This window comes from Nomascus leucogenys, chromosome 12 (genome assembly GCF_006542625.1).
Source record: "Nomascus leucogenys isolate Asia chromosome 12, Asia_NLE_v1, whole genome shotgun sequence".
Taxonomy (NCBI): Eukaryota; Metazoa; Chordata; class Mammalia; order Primates; family Hylobatidae; genus Nomascus; species Nomascus leucogenys.
Window position 1 is genome coordinate 14,535,316 of NC_044392.1, and position 21,054 is coordinate 14,556,369.

A 21,054-nucleotide genomic window follows, 5' to 3' on the forward strand; every position below is an offset into this window, starting at 1 on the left:
AGATTCCTATCGCACCACTGCAGTCTAGCCTGGGCAACAGAGTGAGATTCTGTCTCAAAAAAACAAAACAAAACAAAAACCACAAACATATATACACACACACACATATACATACACATAAACACACACATACACACAAATATTTAAACATACATATATATGAATGTTTAAGAATATATTGTTATGGGCTGGGTGCGGTAGCTCACGCCTGTAATCGCAGCACTTTGAGAGGCCGAGGCAGGCGGACGATGAGGTCAAGAGATTGAGATCATCACGGCCAACATGGTGAAACCCCATCTCTACTAAATAACAAAAATTAGCCAGGTGTGGTGGCATGTGCCTGTAATCCCAGCTACTTAGGAAGCTGAGGCAGAAGAATCGCTTGAATCCGGCAGGCTGAGGTTGCAGTGAGCTGAGATCGCGCCACCGCACTCCAGCCTGGCAACAGAGTGAGACTCCATCTCAAAAAAAAAAAAAAAAAAAAAAAGTAAGTGAATTAGCAATGTTAATTAAGTTACTTTTCATGAACTTTTTCTACTTAAAATCTGCTTCCATGTTGGCTATGGTGGCTCATGCCTGTAATCCCAGCACTTTGGGAGGCCAAGGCAGGTGGATCACTTGAGGCCAGGAATTCAAGACAAGCCTGACCAACATGGTAAAACCCTGTCTGGACTAAAAATACAAACATTAGCCAGGCATGGTGTAGTCCCAGCTAGGGAGGTGGAGGCTGCAGTGAGCTGAGATTGCGCCACTGCACTACAGCCTGGGCAACAGAATGAGACTGTCTCAAACAAACGGACAAACACACACCACTACCAAAACAACTGCTTCCAAATTCAGGGTTCTATAAGCTCTCAGTTGTCTGTATTTTGACTCCACTACCATGGTAACATTTCAGTGGTGTTTGGGGGTTGGGGGCGGCAGAATAACCCGCTACAGTCAGATGTTAGTTACCATGGGCAAATGCATGAGATGAGAAACAAGAGATAAAAAGAGATAAGGAATCTTTGCTCCCCTCTCTGCTAAGAAAAAATTTTAAAGTTGTGCCTTTAAAATGGCAAAATCGACCTACCCCATACTCCAGAAGGTGTCCCAATAGGTCTGCATGGCTGACGCTGTTTGCCAGCTTCTGGATTCAAGGAAGGCTAGGAAAAAAGGGATATGAATGGTTGATACAGAAAGCTGATCATTTTGGCACTTTTCACAAAGTAGCCATCACCATGGAACCTATCAAATAATTACATATTTTACATATTAGCAACACTTACTAATTTGACACTGTATTCAGAATTGTAACAAAGAGAAAATGTCAAAACACAAAATCAATAGGTATTATGTTAATATTAGGTTCTCCTGAGTTTCATTTCCTTTAATATAAGGGATTTCATTTATTTTAAATAAACAGACTAATGTGCAAATTCTCACTTTCCTATAGGATACGTATGCCAAATAAGGAAGCACGGAAAGTTAGATGAACAAGAATGTGGATCATTTTCCTCCGATTAAAGGAGGACAATGTGGTCAGTGAAATGTATAGTATTCACTGCATTTCTAAGACGGGTGTAGGGCAGGGGCAGACCATATGCCAAGGACTGTGCTAGAAATACAATAAAGAGCCCCTGTCTTCACACGGGTCACAGTTTTGCTATAAAAACTTGTAGACAAGTTAAGTACAATAAAAGGTTACAAGGACGATGAAAAAAATTCATATTAGGGAAGAAGGAGTACTCAGGAAGAAACATCAATTCTACTTGAAAGAGAAGTGCTATCAGAAAAGGTTTTACTACAGGTGATTTAAGAATCCTTAAAGATGAATTCCAAAGCTGGAAAATCGGTAATTCCAGGAACAGAAAGCATTAAAAAGAACAGAATATTCAAGTCTGCAAATAGTTCAGCATGAGTAGTGCTAGGGAAGGAGGGGACCCTTCTGTGGGGAAAGAGATATCTGGCAAAGTAGGCAAGAGCCAGCTTGTGGAGGATTTCTTAGGGGAGATTAAGTTTTATTCTACAGGTAATGAGGATCCATCTTTCATGCAGTTAACACTGTTTAATTATCAATTTACAACCATCACTCCAGTAGCAGCTTGAAGGATGGATCTGAGATATTTAAACACCAACTAAGAGACCATTAGGAGATCAATTCCATAGTCCAGGAGGGTAATAAAGGCAACAGAAGTAGAGAACGACATAAGGAAAAGGGCAGGGAAGAGTTAAGAGCAATAGACTAGACTTAATAACTAATCGTATGACACTGCTGTCCTAGCCCAAACTTTACAATCTGGTAACAGGGTAGGAAAATGGCTTTTTTTTTTTTTTTTTTTTTTTTTTTGAGACAGAGTGTTACTCTGTTGCCCAGGCTGGAGTACAGTGGCACAATTTTGGCTCACTGCAACCTCCACTTTCCAGGTTCAAGCAATTCTCCTGCCTCAGCTTCCTGAGTAACTGGGATTACAGGTGCACACCACCACACCCAGCTAATTTTTGTATTTTTAGTAGAGATGGGGTTTCACCATGCTGGCCAGGCTGGTCTCGAACTACCTCAAGTGATCCGCTCACCTTGGCCTCCCAAAGTGCTGGGATTACAGGCACAAGCCACTGTGCCCAGCAGGAAAATGGCTTTTCAGCACAATTGCCAGTGAACATTATACAAACAACAAAAAGACACCCAGGCTCCACTACAGAGCTTCAGAATCAGAATCCCCAGGGGCAGGGCCTCTAGCAGGTATGTATTTTCCAAGCAATCAAGGTGAGAACCACTACAACAGGAGAACAAGCACAAATGCAAATGAAACTACCAACTCTCTATATAAGTGGACAAATCAGTGACAGATTTTGAAGGACAGGTAAATACATTCCTCTAGATGAAGTAGTAGAGGCAGGAGTACCCAGCCATAAAAGCTGTGGTTTTTTCCTTGTTTCATTTTAATAGGCATGTTGTACCCAGGGTTCTCAGAGACAGTGCTCCTATTTATACAGTATCTTTGATCTCTTTCTACTGTTTTAAAAACATACAGTTTTAAAACTTGTAAAATATAAACAGGAAAAATATAAAACAAATGAATAAGTTAACGGGTAAAAGTTCTTTTAAACACTACATGGTTTAAGCAACATAACATTACCAAACCAGAAAGACATTACAAATCTCATTAGAAAAAAACCCCCAAAATACTCATACTTATGGTGATCACTGCATTTTTTTTTTTTTTACTATCCAATTGTGTCTCCCTCGACACTATAGTTTTGTCTCCAAAAACAATCTCAACTTTTAATCTACTAGTTTTTAGAAAATCTTAAGCCTCTTTCTATAAATTGGTAGTTGGTTCTAGAGGTTACAGAATCCTTAGTGGTTTTGTATTCTTCCATTAGGAGACACACACAAATAACATGTGGTTGTGCTTCTTTTAGTGATGTTGGCAGACACTGATGCTGATAGCCTAAAACTGTCAACTCAATACAAGATGCAAAAACAATGATCTAATTTTACAATTCTTTATAAAGTAGTATACTTCCATAAATAGGAACTTCCCCTATTTGGCAATTCAACAGTACAGTTCATATAGAAAAAGTATGATACATGCTTGTTCCTAAGGTGAGGCAGGTATCACTGTGAATTCACAGATTTAAATCCAATTTGATGTGATTCAACCCTCGCCGTTATCTTTAATTGATGTATAAAACTGTCCCATGTTTGGCCTGTGGAACCCTCTTCAATTTGGCTTCTAAATCCTTTTGCTACAACCCTAGTAGTTCTTTAATTACTTCTTTCTTATCTAGTTTGAAAAAATATTCCAAGCTCTTCTTTTAAGTATGTTGTCTGGATAAACTATTTCAAGATCACAATCCAGGCAGTAGAGCCACTCATTGCTATGGGGTTGTTCATTGTTTTTATGTCTTTTCAGTGGACAGAACCGTCTAGAAGTATGTATTTTTCACTCCAAAGCTAAAACATCTCATAAATTATTACTGATATTCCCAAACTGAGTACCCTTGTGGATTTTACGGAACATCTATTTTATGTTTTTATTTCCTTGTACAAGAATCCTGATTCTCAAGCATACAAAGAATAGAATATCATATTTAATTGCTTTATCCCATATTATGCACAAGTTTCAGAATAGCAATGTCAGTATTTCACCAGTTACCAAAATGTTTTGTTTTTTTTTGGACATGTTCTCCCCATCTTTCCACTTTAAAAAAGTTATACTATATCCAGATTGTGAGATCATATAACTATCACATGCTAACTGTCTTTTAACCCTCATTTCATCTTAGCTCTACAGTTAACCATACATTTAATATTTACCACCATTCCTTTTGTTATCTTTCTGGTTAGTTTGTCACAAGCTTGCTCTTCAGTAGCTCTCAGGAAAAGTCTTGGGAATGATATTCCAAAGTTGTTTTTTTTCTTTTGAGGCATTTTATTTGTAAGTATGTATTGCATCCCTAGAAACAAAATCCAAGGATTTTCCCTCCTGTGTGTTTTCGTCTTGCTTCTTCATGGTCCATGATACCAGCTAAGGTTGTCAATATGATGAAGTCAAATGGGTGGGATAGAAGCAGATTGTTCTGCCGTTTTTCTAGATCTTTGAGTTGCAAATCAAAGCTGGGGCTCTACACTTGTTTAGCCTGCCTGTGAGGTTCACAATTTTCCCAGCTCTGTAATCATCAATGATTTCAAATTTGCCAATGTAATGATGCTTCATCATCACAGCTAGAAGTTGGACAATGACTTTGGAGCATGGCCTAACAAGAACCCGGTGTTTGCCTCTCTTTTCGGCATTGGTGATACTCTTGAGAGCATCAGGTAGATGTTCACACGCACCATTGTGGCAGCGCGAAACAATGGCGGAAAGAGCAATATTCTAACAACATCAATATTACACATTGATGTTTGTCTGTGATCTTTATAACTGAACATTAGCTTAACAAAGCACAAAATCTTTGGCTCACATTTTCTTTATTGTAATTGTTACTCCATTTACTTGTTATAAAGCTTTGCTGTCACAGTCTATCTGGTTTTCTTTCTCTTAACAACTCAGTCTTTATGCCTGAATGGCCAAAGGATGTCTTTCTTTTTTTGTTCAAGTCTAGTATTTTGTAAGAGTATGTCTTAGTCATCCTGGCTGTCCTTTCAATTTGTAGATTCAAATCTAAATGTATTTCAGAAAAATGTTCTGGAATTATACTTTTCAGTATTTTTTTTTTTTTTTTTTGAGACGGAGTCTCACTCTGTCCCCAGGCTGGAGTGCAGTGGCGCGATCTCAGCTCACTGCAACCTCCGCCTCCCGGGTTCACACCATTCTCCTGCCTCACAGCCTCCCGAGTAGCTAGGACTACAGGCGCCTGCCACCATGCCTGGCTAATTTTTTGTATTTTTAGTAGAGATGGGGTTTCAACATGTTAGTCAGGATGGTCTTGATCTCCTGACCTCGTGAACTGCCTGCCTCGGCCTCCCAAACTGCTGGGATTACAGGTGTGAGCCACCACGCTCGGCCACTTGTCAGTATGTAAGCTATTCCTTTATTTTGGTTTTCTTTCTGGGGGTGGGGGTGGGAAGATCCTATTATGTATCTATATTAGATCTTTTCTGCCAAACTTTTTTTTTTTCCAGTTTTAATTTCTTACCTATGTATTTCTCCTTCATTTAAAAAATTTTCCTTCCCTATCTTCTAATTCTTGAAAAATATTGGTTATTCTCTTTATTCTTTCTTGTTTAGTCTTTATTTTTCTGAAATCTTTTATTATTACTTCTTTTCAAGAGTTCTAGCCCCTTATTGAGTTTTCCCAGATGATTTTTTTTTTAAACCAACTTCTTAGGATTTTTTTTTTCTGAGACCAAGTTTCATACTCTTGTTGCCCAGGCCGGAGTGCAATGGCGCGATCTTGGCTCACTGCAACCTCCGCCTCCTGGGTTTACTTTCTTTAATGTCCTGGTTATCCTCTCCCTACCGCTTTTATCTGAACCTTTCCTTTCGTCTCTACTGACTTGTCTCTCTGCAGCTCAATCTGGATTATATTTCCAACAGTTTGTCCTCAGTGAGGGGCTTTGTTCTGGAAGGGTATAGTGGCCAGTTAGTATGAACGATAGAACCCTGTGCTGGTTACTGCTTCTTAGTTACAAAGTCATCCCTTCTGCCTGTTCAGCAAAAATGTGCCTGGACACTTTTAAAATTTTTCCTTTGATAGCTGGCATGTTAACTTCTGCCAGCGGAGAACAATGGAGAGATTTTTACTTCCTGTTCCTGTGTGTTTTTCAGCGGGCTGCCACAGCACCCAGTTCCTCAAAGCCAGGTTCTGACATACAAGTGAGCTCAGAGACCAGCAGCTTCCCTCAGCACCCCATCTGAGTAGTTTTGTAGCAGAGTGACACCTCTCATGAAAAGCCTTTCAGCACGCTTCCCCAGAGAAGCACATCAGCAATTACTCTGCCATTCAGTGAGCCACAACTGAGCCCTTTTTTTTTTTTTGAGACGGAGTCTCGCTCTGTCACCCAGGCTGGAGTGCAGTGGCGCGATCTCGGCTCACTGCAAGCTCCGCCTCCCGGGTTCACGCCATTCTCCTGCCTCAGCCTCTCCGAGTAGCTGGGACTACAGGCACCCGCCACCACGCCTGGCTAATTTTTTTTGTATTTTTAGTAGAGACGGGGTTTCACCGTGGTCTCGATCTCCTGACCTCGTGATCCGCCTGCCTCGGCCTCCCAAAGTGCTGGGATTACAAGCGTGAGCCACCGCGCCCGGCCACAACTGAGCCCTTTCTAACCAGGTATGAATCTCACACTCTATCTTAGCCCTAAGGGTAGTGGCTGCTCCTTGCATGTATGCATGTATGTCTGTGTGTATGTTTTTCTTTTTTTTGAGACAGGGTCTCACTCTGTCACCCAGGATGGAGTGAAGTGGTGCCATCTGGGCTCACTGCAGCTACGACCTGCCAGACTCAAGCAATCCTCCCACCTCAGCCCCCTGAGTAGCTGGGACTACCATGTACCCACCACGTCCAGCTAATTTTTAAATTTTTTGTAGAGACAAAAGTTTCACCACGTTGCCCAGGCTGGTCTCAAACTCCTGGACTCAAGCGATCATCCTGCCTCGACCTCCCAAAGTGCTGCAATCACAGGCATGAGCCACTGAACTGTGCCTATGTGCTATTTCTATTTTCTTTAAAGATCTTTTTACTTTGTACTAGTCAATCCTTCACTACTCCAATCTTGCTATAGTTAATAATTCCTTATATTAACTTTCTCTATTCAAACTACTGTGTGGTTTGAACTCTTGACTGGTCCAGTCAGATCCTTCATACCTTATCCCAGAGCCCCTGTATTTACCCGTTATTCCATTACGGAAAACCACTCCCAGTTAACTGCTGCTCTTCTCAAATACGCCCTACAAGCTTTCCAGAAAAATGGTTGGCTCTGCCAGCATTCTTTATGCTGTCAGGTGCTCTGCTGCTTCCCTTCAGTTCCCCCTGCACAAATGCTAAGATTAACCAAGCCTCTTATATAGATTTTGGTGGTTTGTCCCTATCCCTTTACGGGTTTGTGGGGAAATACCATTTTGCTTTGACATGGATGGCATCTGTAGATTTTGTTGGTTCCTCAACTCTACTTGCTTTGTCTTATTTTTAACTTTACTTTAAAATAATTTCAGGGCCAAGCACAGTGGCTCACGCCTGTAATACCAGCACTTTGGGAGGCTAAGGCAGGTGGATCACCTGAGGTCAAGAGTTCAAGACCAGCCTGACCAAAACTGCGAAATCTCACCTCTACTAAAAATACAAAAATTAGCTGGGCATAGGGGTGCGCATGCCTGTAATCCCAGCTACTTGGGAGGCTGAGGCAGGAGAATGGCTTGAACCCAGGAGGCGCAGGTTGCAGTGAGCCAAGATCGCGCCACTGCACTCTAGCCTGAGACACAAGAGTGAATCCCTGTCTCAAATAATTTTGTGCATGAAACAAAGTTTTCACTGCGACCTGTTGCATGAGATCAGGTATGGAATTTTCTACTTGTGGCATGACATCCACACTCAAAAAGTTTTAGACTGCAGATGCTCAACCTGTGTTAATATTTCACATTTGCTTCCCCATTCTCTCTTTCTCCTGAACCATTTGCAAGTTGCAGGACTTGATGCCACTTACCCTTAAATATGTATTTCCTTAAAAGGATATCTTTTACATAATCAGAGTAATTATTAACACTTATACATACTATTATCTAATGTACAACACTTATTCAAATTGTCCCACTGATGTTTCAGCAAAAGAAAATTTTTGCAAAATGTTTTTTGCCTCACCCAGTAGTTATTTAATCTAGGTTTACATGTTGCTTTTAGTTGTCGTATCTCTAGTTCTTTAGTCTGGAGCTTTTTTTTTTTTTCAAGGCCTTAACATTTTTGAAGACTACAGGCCAGTTATTTTGCAATTCCTTTGTAGAATCCTCAATTTGGGCTTGTCTGATGTCTCCTACGATTAGATCCAGGCTATGCATTTCTGGAAGGAATGTTACAAAGGTGATGGTGCATATTTCTCAGTGCCATCATATCAGGAGGTTTAAATCTATGTTTCACTACTGGTAATTTTAATATTTTTTAATACTAAAATTTTCATACAGTAAAATGTACACATATAAAATATACTCAATTCTGAGTTTTTAAAATGCGAATACCTCCCCAACTTCTATGAAGATTATTAACACTTCCATCGACCAGAAAGTTCCCTTCATACCCTTTCCCAGTTAATCCCCACTGTCCACAGGCAACCATAAAACCATTCTGATTTTCTTTCCCATCATAGATTATTTGGCTGTTCTGGAATTTCATATATAGTTTTTCTACAGAGTCCTTAGGATTTTCATTTCACCTGCAAACACAAAGTTTTATTTCCTCTTGTTAAACTGTATACATTTCTTTTTCTTGCCTTATTGTACTTGTTAGGACCTCCAATACAATGATAAATACATGTGATAAGAGTAAACATCTTAATATTGCTCCCAATATTAAAGGGAGCTCTGCTTTTACTGGAGAATTGGGGAAGATGAAACAGCTGTAGCCAATACTGCTGGCATCCTCTCAGAGTCCCTTCTCTCCACCAATTTCTTACTCCTCAGGTTTCAAACACATCCAAGTCTCCTAATCCTAGAAAACTCTACCCACACCTGGCTCTTTATTCTCCAAAGAGCAGTGTATCATTCATCACCAACTTACTCTCTAACCCTTACAACCACACTTGTCACTTTTGAAAGGCCATCCCGAACTGCCAGAGTCAAAGCTCTCTCCCATACTTACTAACAGCCACCATTTAAAAATCTGTGTTCCTGTCTATATCACGTACTTCAAAAAAGCAAAAAAACAAACAAAAATCTGTCAAGGTCTGTGCTGAGTGGTTCACAAACATTCTGTAACAACTCAGGGACAATTAGGACTATTTAACTCACCCAGGTAACAATATGGGCCTGTTAATTACACGAAACCAATACAATTTTAAAATAATTTTCTAATTATACATACGTATGGTATAGAAAAAAAATAATATAGAAAACCTACTGCAAACAATCAGGTCCCAAAACATCTTCAATTTGTGATTTTTATCTACCTACTTTTTCTTGGTATACTTGTTCCTTCTTCAGCTAACCACTTCTCAGTCTCCCTTACTGCTTACTCCACACACCTCCCTTCTTTCCAATGTATTACTCTCCTTGGGCGATTTTATTTATCCACAAACCTCAACTATTATCTCTATTTTCACGTGCACTTCTCTAGACCTAACCCATCTCTTTGGCATCAAGAATTTGTTTTCTCCTCCAACCAATTCTGCTCCTTCTGCTTTCTCTCTTCAAGTTAATTACATATTATTCATCAAGTCACTTTGGATAGAAATCTTTAGGAAAATTTGCATTACCTTCTTTTTTATGTACAGAAAGCTCAACAGTGTACATTTAACCCAACTGGTGGCAAGTTCTTTAGCCTTTGCCTTTTTGAGCTTGGCAATGTGAGTCACAGACTTGGGACCCAGGACACTGCCTCCCCAGTGATGGCAGATCTCATCGTATCTGTCATGGTAATTGATCCTGATAGCTTCCACCAGCTTAGCCAAAGCTCCTTTGTCTTCCAAGTTAACCTGTGTGAAGGCAACCAGTGGTGCAGGTCTTTCTGTGGACTAGAGATCCCACTCTTGCATTCCCCTTGATAATGCAGTAAGGGACCCCCATTTTACGACACAGGGCAGGTAGGAAGACAACCTGTGGGATCTATGTCATATGCAATCACCACTAGCTGGGTCTTCGTGTTCTCCACCAAGGTGGTGACAGTGCTGACTCCTGCTTGAAAGACAGGTGGTCTCTTACTGGGGACATCCCCTTTGCTGGCAGCTTTCTTCTCAGCCTGGGCCAATAGCCTCTGCTTCTTTCTCTTGCTTTGTCTCCGATCCGTACTTGTGGGCCAGCTTAAGTAGCTGAGTAGCTGTTTGGCAGCGCAGGGCCTGGATGAACTGGTTAATCGCAGGAGGCACTTTCAGCTGCATATAGAAGATGGCTCTCTGCTGCTGCAACCTGATATAGCGGGGCCATTTCACAAAGCGAGTGAGGTCTCTTTTGCGCTGGGTGTCCTGTCCAATGCCAAAATTCTTAGGCCTTTTCTTAAACAGGGGATTCACCACTTTCTTGGCCTCCTGCTCTGCTTCCTGACGACAGCAGGGGCCAGAGCCAACTTCTTCCCCTTGCCCTTCTTTCCTTTTAGCATCTTGGGTGGCGGGAGGAGAAGAAATCTTATTTTTGGCCGGGCGCGGTGGCTCACGCTTGTAATCCCAGCACTTTGGGAGGCCGAGGCGGGCAGATCACGAGGTCAGGAGATGGAGACCATCCTGGCTAACATGGTGAAACCCCGTCTCTACTAAAAATACAAAAAATTAGCCGGGCGCGGTGGCAGGCGCCTGTAGTCCCAGCTACTCGGGAGGCTGAGGCAGGAGAATGGCATGAACCCAGGAGGCAGAGCTTGCAGTGAGCCGAGATAGTGCCACTGCAGTCTGGCCTGGGCGAAAGAGCAAGACTCCGTCTCAAAAAAAAAAAAAAAAAAAAAAAAGAAAGAAATCTTATTTTTGACTCTTCCTTCTCTAATTACAATACCTCAGTTCCAATCCTTTAAGTTTAGTCTCCAAAACAAAGTCTTTTACAAAATGAATTTCCATTAACAGAAAAATGGATAGATAAATCGAGTATATTCACACAATATAATATTTGCTATACAGTAGTAAAAAAGATCTAGAGCAAGGTTTGTCAGCCATGACACTACTGACATTTTAGCCTGGTTAATTCTGTTATGGGGCTGTCCAGTGCGTTTTAAGTGTTTAGCAACATCCCTGATCTCTACATATTAGATGATATTAACACTAACCCCAGTTGTAACAACAAAGATGTCTCCATATAATGCCAAATCTCCCCCAGCGGGCAAACTTGCCCCTAGGCGAGAACCACTAAGCTAGAGCCCCATGATTCAACACGCATAAACTTCAAACAATTTTACATAAATAAAAGAATTACAGTATGAATTATTCATATAAAGGTAAAAAAATGCACAAATTGATAAAACAGAATGTTTGTATCATTCCCACTGGGAATGTCACAGGACTGATAATGAAGTTTCTAATCAAACTATGCTAATCAGTAGCATACTACCCAGTTTAAAAGGTACAATTACTTCTACTTTACTCTACACTATTTCTTGTTTGCTACAATCTTCTCTTTTTCTTATTGAAGTACATAAGAAATCAAAACTATTGGAGATTCAAATAAATTCGTCTTCTATATGCACAGTTGGCTATGGTTATAATATTAGATATACTCTAAATATTTCATTTCAGATACAAATTATGTTAAAATCGTTATGGGTTTATTTAATCATAGAATAAAAGTAATAAAGGAAAGTTGTTTTTTAATAAGAATATACTGTAATTGTTGTATTTTTTTTTTTTTTTTAAGAGACGGAGTCTTGCTTCCACCTCCGCCTCCCAAGTAGCTGGGGCTATAGGTGCACGCCAACCATGTCCACCAGCTCTGTTGCTAATGCTTTCATTGCTAGTTTGATATGAATTTCATCAAGTTCCTTAAGTGTAATGAGCAACATAAATTATGTTTTCAAATCATTCCCACTGGTTTTTCTTGGATTTGCTTACAAGTTTGTTGTATAAATAATAAAGATTACATTTGAAATTGTAATTTCTGGACTATTTGTTATCTAGAACATTCTGGACAAATATTCAATATGTAAGGGCAGTATAGACCTTCCTGAGGATAAAGTTTTGAAGAACAGTCACCTGGGAATAGGAATTCACATTAATATATAATTTAAAGCAAGGACCCCAGGTCACTTCCTAGATTTGAGGATAGAGGAGCTAATGCCTAAATTTCACTCCTCTTTAGGTGACTCTATTAACTGACGAAATGGCTATAACAGAAGTGACTGATTGATGTGTTACTTAAAAACAGCTAGAGGCTGGGTGCAGTGGCTGTCTGTAATCCTAGCACTTTGGGAGGCCGAGGTGGGAAGATCACTTGAGGTCAGGCATTTGAGACTGGCCTGGGCAACATAGTGATAGCTAATCTCTATAAGAAACAAAAAAATTAGCTGGGCGTGGTGGCATGAATGCAGTGGTGCAATCATAGCTCACTGCAGCCTCAAACTCCTGGGGCTCAAGTAATCCTCCTGCCTCAGTCTGCCTAGTGGCTGGGACCACAGACATGTGCCGCCATGCCCAGCTAATTTTTAAAAATTTTTTTATAGAGACAAGGGTCTTGCTATGCTGCCCAGGCTGGTCTCAAACTCCTGGCATCAAGCAATCCTCCTGGCTTGGTCTCTCAAAGTGTGCTGGGATTACAGGCATGAGCCACTATGCCTGATGCCTGGCCAACTTAAAGATACTGATTTGTTAAAATGATAATCCTTTTTTTTTTTTTTTTTTTTTGAGACGGAGTCTTGCTCTATTGCCCAGACTGGAGTGTAATGGTGCAATCTCAGCCCACTGCAACCTCTGCCTCCTGGGTTCACGTGATTCTCCTGCCTTAGCCTCCCGAGTAGCTGGAATTACAGGCACTCGCCACCAAGCCCAGCTAATTTTTGTGTTTTTGGTAGAGATGGGGTTTCACCATGCTGGTCAGGCTGATCTTGAACTCCTGCCCTCAGGTGATCCACCCGCCTCAGCTTCCCAAAGTGCTCAGATTACAGGCATGAGCCACCGAGCCCAGCCTGATAATCTTTTCTTAAATAAAATATATTTAAAAAATTTTAAAGATACTCTGAAAATGCTACCCTTGATTTAAGAGGCCAAAAGGCATGTAATTTAACACACAATAACATCAAGTGTTACTGAACGTATAGGCAACAGCTGAAATACTCCCAATTACATGTTCATGTCACAGTAATTTTATATGATAGAGAACAAAATCAAGAGAAAAAATGTTTTATCATAGTTGGAAAAAAGACAATTTAACATGCAAGAGTATATTTTAACATAATTATATCTGAGTAAACTTTGTAAGACTTAAGAGAAATTAAATATTTTTCTAAATTCCAAAGACACAAAGATGAAAAATTTGCTACAAGTTACATAGGAGTTTTGGTCACCATTTTCAAACATTATCAACTTACCTTCTTTCCTCTGAAACAATAAAAACCTCAACTTACAAATTCCTTTTTCTGTAACTTCTGAAATGTTCTCATTACTAACAGGGTCTCATATTTCAGACATTATTTGTTGGCTTCTAACCACACATCTAAAGATTCATACTTACAAAGTCCTCCTCTTCAAACTGCAACTTTTCCACCTTGTCTTCTTTCTTTTCTTCCCTAATCTCCATAGGTGGCTTTTCCTGAAAAGCACACCCTTTCCGGGAGTGGAAGCTGCCATTCCAGTGGCGATGGTTCCCTGTGCCACCTCCGCTACGTTGGCTCATGCCATCATGACCTCGGGAAGAGCTATGCCAACCAGATGAGTTCCCTGTGATTCCAGCATGTGCTCCCTTAGAGACACCAGAGTCCACAGAATCATGGCGGAACAGGGAGGGCTGGTGCCAAGAATCTAGAATAGTAAAGAAAAGGACTAATTAGATTGTTTGCTTCCTGATTTTGTTTATGGTATTGGCCAAAGGCCTTCAGGGGACCTCGTTAATAAAAAGTCCACACAAAAAAATTCAAAAAATATATCTTTTCTTTGTGAGGTAATTTCTGAAATCAGTTCAACTGATTAGATGATTCATGAGAATCATAATCATAGTTAGACCTAGAAAGCCAATGTAGTTGTGTAATGACTACTAGAGAAACTAAGTGAAAACTATGTTCAGAAAAGATCCTATTTCAAGATTACAGACATGTACCCAAAGCCTGGGCTTGTCCTAAATGAGTAGCTTAAATATAGTCATGAAAGTTGGACATGGCTCACCTCCTGCAGTTCGTAGGGGACCATTGTTAAAAAAACCATCAGAGGAATTATGTCGACGGCGGCTTACTCCAAATCTACCTTCTCCTCTGGGTAGGTGCTCTCCGTGTTTTTCGAAGGTGGCAGTAGGTGACTAAGATGATGAAGTATGGAGAGGCAAATGGATAAATAGCTATTAGTCCCTTTCAATATCTTAATAGGCTTTGCATCAGGCCTTCAAAAAACAAGTAATAATGGTGATAGAAACTCATATTGTAAGCATATGGACCCTAAGGGTACCCACAGGTGCCTAATTTAGAGAAGTCCTAGGTTATATATTCAATTGCTAATTCACTTCCTTTATTCCAGGAGAGGAGAAAAGCTAGCCACTTCAATTGTTTGCATGAAAGGAGGGGGAGGGGAAAAAACCTTGCAAATATTCATAAATACAAGCTCCAAAACTTTACACTTAAAAATATTTATCTTGTAGGAGAGGAAAATCAACATGATTGCCTCAAAAATAATTCTAAAGTTTTAGTATTTCTGGAATAAGGGTGAAGGCAATGGTTGAAATATCACCCTGGGAGGTCAGCAGTAATTAAAGATTTTTTTTTTTTTTTTTTTTTAAAAAGAGATGAAGTCTCACGGTCGCCCAGGCTGGAGTGCAGTGGCACAATCAAAGCTCACTGCAGCTGCTTACCCTTGAGCTTAAAGGATCCTCTTGCCTTGGCCTATGGAGTAGCTAGAACTATTGGCCCATGCCACTACGTCTGGCTAATTTTTTAAATTTTTTGTAGAAATGGGGGTCTCACTATGTTGCCCAGGCTGATCTCTCACTCCTGGCCTCAAGCAATCCTCCTGCCTTGGCCTCTCAAAGCTCTGGGATTATAGGTATAAGCCACAGCACCCAGCTACTAGAGTTTTCACAGTTTTATAAAACATTTATTTCCAGATATAATACCTGTAACAATACTAAACTTTTGGCATCATACCCATTTTACTCATTTACACATAATGAAAGAGGTCAGAGAGAAAAAGTAAGTCTTTGAGGTAACAAAACTGAAAGGAAGCAGTTTGAGAAACATTATTATAGATGAACTCTAATATCCCTTCCTATTTCAAAGAATTTTATTCTATGACATTCTTAAATGATAGAGACCAAAGTCCACAAAGCCATGAAAATATGGGTATGTTTGACAAGGAAAACCGTAAGTTGGGGCATGTTTACATTTATTTTTCTTACTATCGACATCCTTGCCAATATTTTACCCATTCGAGTGGGTAAAAAGATTTTCTCCTGTTTTCTCTTAAAACTTTTATGGTTTTAGCTTTTTAACTTATGTTCCATTTCAAGTTACTTTTTTTGTGTATGAAGCAGAGGCTGAGGTTCTTCACCCCGCCCCCATACAGACAGAAGCTAGTTCTTCTAGCTCAAAAACACAACACTATCACTTCCTCATTGAATTACCTTTGTACTTTAGTCAAAAATCAACAGAATACATACATAAGCCTTTTTTTTTTTTTTTTTTTTTTAAGAGCCAGGGTCTCACTCAGTCACCCAGGCTGGAGTACAGTAGCCCGATCATAGCTCACTGTAGCCTCAAACTCCTTGGGCTCAAGCAATCCTCCTGCATTAGCCTTCCAAGTAGCTGGGATGACAGGTATTCACCACCACACCTGCCTAGGTTTTTTGTTTTGTTTTGTTTTTTTAATTTTTCTTGTAGAGACAAGGTCTCACTTTGCTGCCCAAGCTGGTCTCAAACTCCTGGCTTTCAAGCAATCCTTCTGCCTCAGCCTCTCAAAGTGCTGGGATTACAGGCATGAGCCACTGAGCCCAGCCTCTACAGACCTATTTTTGAACTCTCTATTCTATTCTATTCCTTCTATGTCTATCATTATGCCAAAACCACAGGGCTTTGCTTATTACAGTTTTCAAAATGAAAGAATGTCTTCTAATTCTTTTTACTTAAGTTCACTGTGCTAAAACAATTATTCTTCTCTGATAGAACTATATACTTTTCATGTAGCCCACTAGCTCCAAGCCTTGGGTCAGATTAGGCCAATTATGAGATCCTGCAAATTTCATTAAGACAATTTGAAATGGAGTTTAGAGCCGGGTGTGGTGGTTCATTGCTGTAATCCCAGCACTTTGGGAGACTGAGGAAGGTACATTGCTTGAGCCCAGGATTTCAAGACCAGCCAGGTAACATGGCAAAACCCCGTCTTCTACAGAAAACTGCAAAAAATTAGCTGGGAGTGGTAATGTGGCCTGCAATCCGAGCTACCTGGGAGGATGAGGTAGGAGGATCGCCTGAGCCAGGGAAGTCAAGGCTGCAGTAAGCCATGATCGCACCACTGCACTCCAGCCTGGGCAACAAGAGTAAGACCCCGTCTCCATAAAAAAAAACACAAAAATCCCAAAATGAAGTTTAGGCTGGTACAGTGGCTCATGCCTATAATCTCAGCACTTTTGGAGGCTGAGGTGACAGGATCATTTGAGGCCAGTTCTAGACCACCTTGGGCAACATGGTGAGACCCTATCTCTATAAAAAACCCAAAAAAGTTAGCTGGGCATGGTGGTGCTCGCCTGTAGTACCAGCTACTCTAGAGACTAAGGCGAGAGGATTGCTTGAGCCCAGGAGTTCAAGGCTGCAATGAACTATGACCATGCCACTGTACTCCAGCCTGGGTGACAGAGACCCCGTCTCAAAAATAAATAAGTAAAATAAAATTGAAACAAAATGAAGTTTAGAGCAAAAGACCATGGGTCTAGATGAGACCAGAAGCACCTTCCCAAAAGTTCACATTTTAAAATAGGAAAGGTAGGCCTTTTTTTGGGGGAATGCCTACCAATTTCATTCTTCCACTATTCACTGGCAAAATGGGAAGCACTTTTAAGTTTACTAGCTTCCCAAACGTTTTATCAATAACTCAGGCTGATTCTTTTGTGTACTGTGACTAGGTCTGCTTTAATCTATATAAACTGGTAATTCCATTTGTGTTTACCCTTAATACAACACACATCTCCCCTGAAACTATTAAGTAGGTTAATGCCTCTAAAACAGTTTCTAGGATTTAATCTGAGATCCATGTAGTAGTTGAACAATCACTGTCTCTACCTTTTCCTCCTCGTCATCTATCGCCATAAACAAATGTGTGTTCACTCCAAAGGTCTGTTTACCCAAGTGCCATTCCCCTTTTACTTCTGCCCCTTTGACCTCCACAATAGGTTAGCAAGTATGTTTAATCTCCAAAGTGTGCTGCAGCTAATACAAGACTTAACTGTCATGTAATGAGAAAAGCCTTAGCATATAATGAAAAAAGTGAGATACTTACAAAAAGAAAAAAAGAAACATAAAAAAGTGAGATACTTGGCAGTAATAAGGTAGACACTCATGTGGACTGCCTAATTACCTACATCCTTCTAACAGAAAACTATTAAGTCTATGAAAATGTTTTTGAAATCCTCACATGAGGTTGAATATATTAAAAAACATCAAGACTGGGCTGAGTGCAGTGGCTCACGCCTGTAATCCCAGCACTTTGGGAAGTCCAGGTAGGCGGATCACTTGAGCTTAGGAGTTGAAAACCAGCCTGGGCAACATGGTGAAATTCCATCTCTATAAAACAACAACAACAAAAACAAAAATTAGCAGGGCGTGGTGGTACACAGCCTGTAGGCCCAGCTACTCTGGGAGCTGAGTCAGGAGGACTGCCTAAGCCCAGGAGGCCGAAGCTGCAGTGAGCTGTGATCACACTATCGCACTTCATCCTGGGTGACAGAGGGAGACCCTGTCTCAAAACAAAACGAAACCAAAAAACAACCAAAACCACCCCCAAACCCTCTCGTATTTGAGAAGTTACTACAGGAATGGAGAACAGTACCTTAGCTGACTGTGGTGTTGAGAAATTTAGCCAAGCAGGAACAAAATCATGCTGCGCCATTTAGGTCCGGTGTCTCCTTTCAGCAAGGTGAGGCATCCAACCTCATGGCCAGGATCTGAAAACAAAACAATTCAAATCACTTATGTTTGCAAGAATCTGATACCAATGTGTAAAGGAATCTGTAATTATTCTAAGATTTCTCTTTACAGAAAGACCTGCCCTCTGAGCCTCTCTACAGATTACTTACCAAGCCTTATAACTCAGAGAAGTTCTAAATAAAAGCAGTTTTTGTTAAAAGTTCTAAACAAAAGAAAACTATAACATGAGCCTGAAAGATTTTTATTTTTTTAGAGGAAGGGTCTTGCTATGTTGCCCAGGCTGATCTCGAACTCCTGGCCTCAAGAGATCATCCTGCTTCAGCCTCACAAAGTGTTAGGATTACAAGTGTGAGTCACTGCGCCCAGTGAATCTGGAAGGTTTTATGAAGGAAGCTAATGAATTCTTGATTGTTACATCAAAGAACTTGAAGAATTAAACATCTATTTAAAACCACAGATACTTAAGAAAAGAGATCAATCTGCTTTAAGTATTCAGGTGACTTCTAGCAAAAGCAGTAGAAAAGATCTTCTTGGCTGGGCACGGTGGCTCACACCTGTAATCCCAGCACCTTGGGAGGTCGAGGTGGATTGCTCGAGCCCAGCAGTTCGAGACCAGTCTGGGCAACATGGCAAAACCTCATCTGTAAAAAAATAATAATAAAGGAGCCAGGTGTGGTGGCACACGTCTGTGGTCCCAGCTACTCTGGAGGCTAAGGTGGGAGAATCACCTGAGCTGGGAAGGTTGAGGCTGCAGTGAGCTGAGACTGCACCACTGCACTCCAGCCTGGGTGACAGAGTGAGACCCTGCCTCAAGGTGGGAGAAAAATAAGATCTTGTTAGAGAAGGACGATACGACCTCTCAAGAACTTTTCTATCTAGTTCACATTAATTTCTTCAAATACCAACTAGCATCAGTTTTCCTGAGATCTGTTGGTGTCTTCAAACCACCCCAATGATATTCTCCAAAATTAAATACATCAGAAAGCAGTAGGTATTTTTCATGATGCATATATATAGAGTCTTCTTTCCAAGTTAGACATATGGAGAATATTTACCCCAGAGTGTAACCTCTGCGGTCCTGTTTCTGAACTCGAGTTGGCCAGCTGGATCTCCCACGAGGTTTTCTTGTTAAAAGGGTGCTTAAGTAACCTGGCCAGCAGCACGACTTATGATGAAGCACAAAGAAGCCAGGTTCTGTGTGGATCACTCTCTCAGTCCCCTCAACTGCTCATCTTAAACTATTTGGTTCCTGACACGTTTCCAAAAGGGGAAAGGGGAAAAGGGGAAGGGGGGAAGGGGAACATAAAAAGTATTTGTTACATTTAAAAAAGGGGGGAAGGGGAAAGAGCTGTATCTATGTTCACCTCATTCAACTTCCTTGAGTTATGGCACTATGATGTTGCTTAATTAGGTAAGACATGGATATTTGCACCGAGTGCAAATACTGTTCATAACAAGGTCATAGCTAGAAAGACAGATGGGCTGAAATGTGGACAAATGTCATCAAGGTGATAGATCAAAAATATTAAAGCCCTATAAAAGATCTGAGCAGTCAACTCCAAAACATCCACATGACAAAGTCCTTAAAATACAGATCTCATTATTCTTACGCAACTGCTAAAAAATAGTGTGTAGATATGTATTTATATTTGCCCTAACCTTCAAAATCTAGGGACATAAGTCTTGTCTCTGTTAAAAAATAAAAATAAAAAATAAAAATATATTGGACAGGAATTTGCTACACTTTTCCCTCCATGAACAGCAGCTTTCAAGGCAAATTTCTTGGTATAAAGCTCCTAATATTCTATGTCTTTGGGCTTTACTATTTATAAATTCAGAGCAAAGTTAAAACATTAGAAAGATGGGTAGGATGGGTATTAAGAAATAGTCAAGGAGAAATATAGTTCCAAAATGAGGATTTCTTCTCTTCAGTTTTCTGTGTTTCACTTGTTCTGCTCCTTCCCAAAATCTCAATTGAGCCACTGGAAGGAGATATGAAGAATCTTCTATGCTTTGGTAGAGAAGTCACTTATTATTTTGGATCCATTTCCACCACTTCACAATCATTTGAAAGGCCACACGAATCTATCACTCTGTAAATGAAAAAACAAAACATAAAATCACAGGAGGCAAAATCACTATCATACATACATTTATCTGCTAAAATGAGACACAGTTAAATAATGAAATCAAGGTCCTGAGGGTCAAAACACTTAAGTCCAATTTAGATACTACGGATGTATGTCACCACCTGTACCAACAAGATGACTTGGATATAAATCTTTTTAAGGATTTGAGAAAAGTCACCTAAACAGAGTTTGCTTTTTTTTTTTTTTTTTTTTTTGGAGATGGAGTTTCGCTCTTGTTGCCCAAGCCGGAGTGCAATGTCGCCATCTCAGCTCACTGCAACCTCCACCTCCCGGGTTCAAGCGATTCTCCTGCCTCAGCCTCCCGAGTAGCTGGGATTACAGGTGTGCACTACCACGCCCGGCTAATTTTTTGTATCTTTAGTAGAGGCGAGGTTTCACTACGTTGTCCAGGCTGGTCTCGAACTTGACTTTGTGATCCGCCTGCCTTGGCCTCCCAAAGTGCTGGGATTACATGAGTGAGCCACCGTGCATGGCCTGGAGTTTGCTTTTTTATATAAAAGCAATAAAAGCACATGTAATCTCAACA

General features: G+C 40.5%; 1 protein-coding gene and 2 pseudogenes across 1 annotated transcript in view; all 3 read right to left on the reverse strand.

Annotated features, from left to right (window-relative positions):
- The window catches only part of LOC100581784 (coiled-coil domain-containing protein 17), a 67,953-nt gene that overhangs the window by 21,760 nt on the left and 25,139 nt on the right, over positions 1-21,054 (reverse strand). The window contains exons 2-6 of the mRNA XM_030823809.1: positions 19,434-20,471; positions 18,281-18,395; positions 14,420-14,549; positions 13,773-14,059; positions 1,073-1,145 (exon numbers count right to left, since the gene is read on the reverse strand). Of these exons, the coding sequence (XP_030679669.1) occupies positions 1,073-1,145; positions 13,773-14,059; positions 14,420-14,549; positions 18,281-18,340 (550 nt within the window). The 5' untranslated portion in view covers positions 18,341-18,395; positions 19,434-20,471. The remainder of the gene's footprint in view (positions 1-1,072; positions 1,146-13,772; positions 14,060-14,419; positions 14,550-18,280; positions 18,396-19,433; positions 20,472-21,054) is intronic.
- Positions 4,263-5,207, reverse strand: LOC115837588 (annotated as a pseudogene).
- LOC105740557 lies at positions 8,698-10,728 on the reverse strand (annotated as a pseudogene).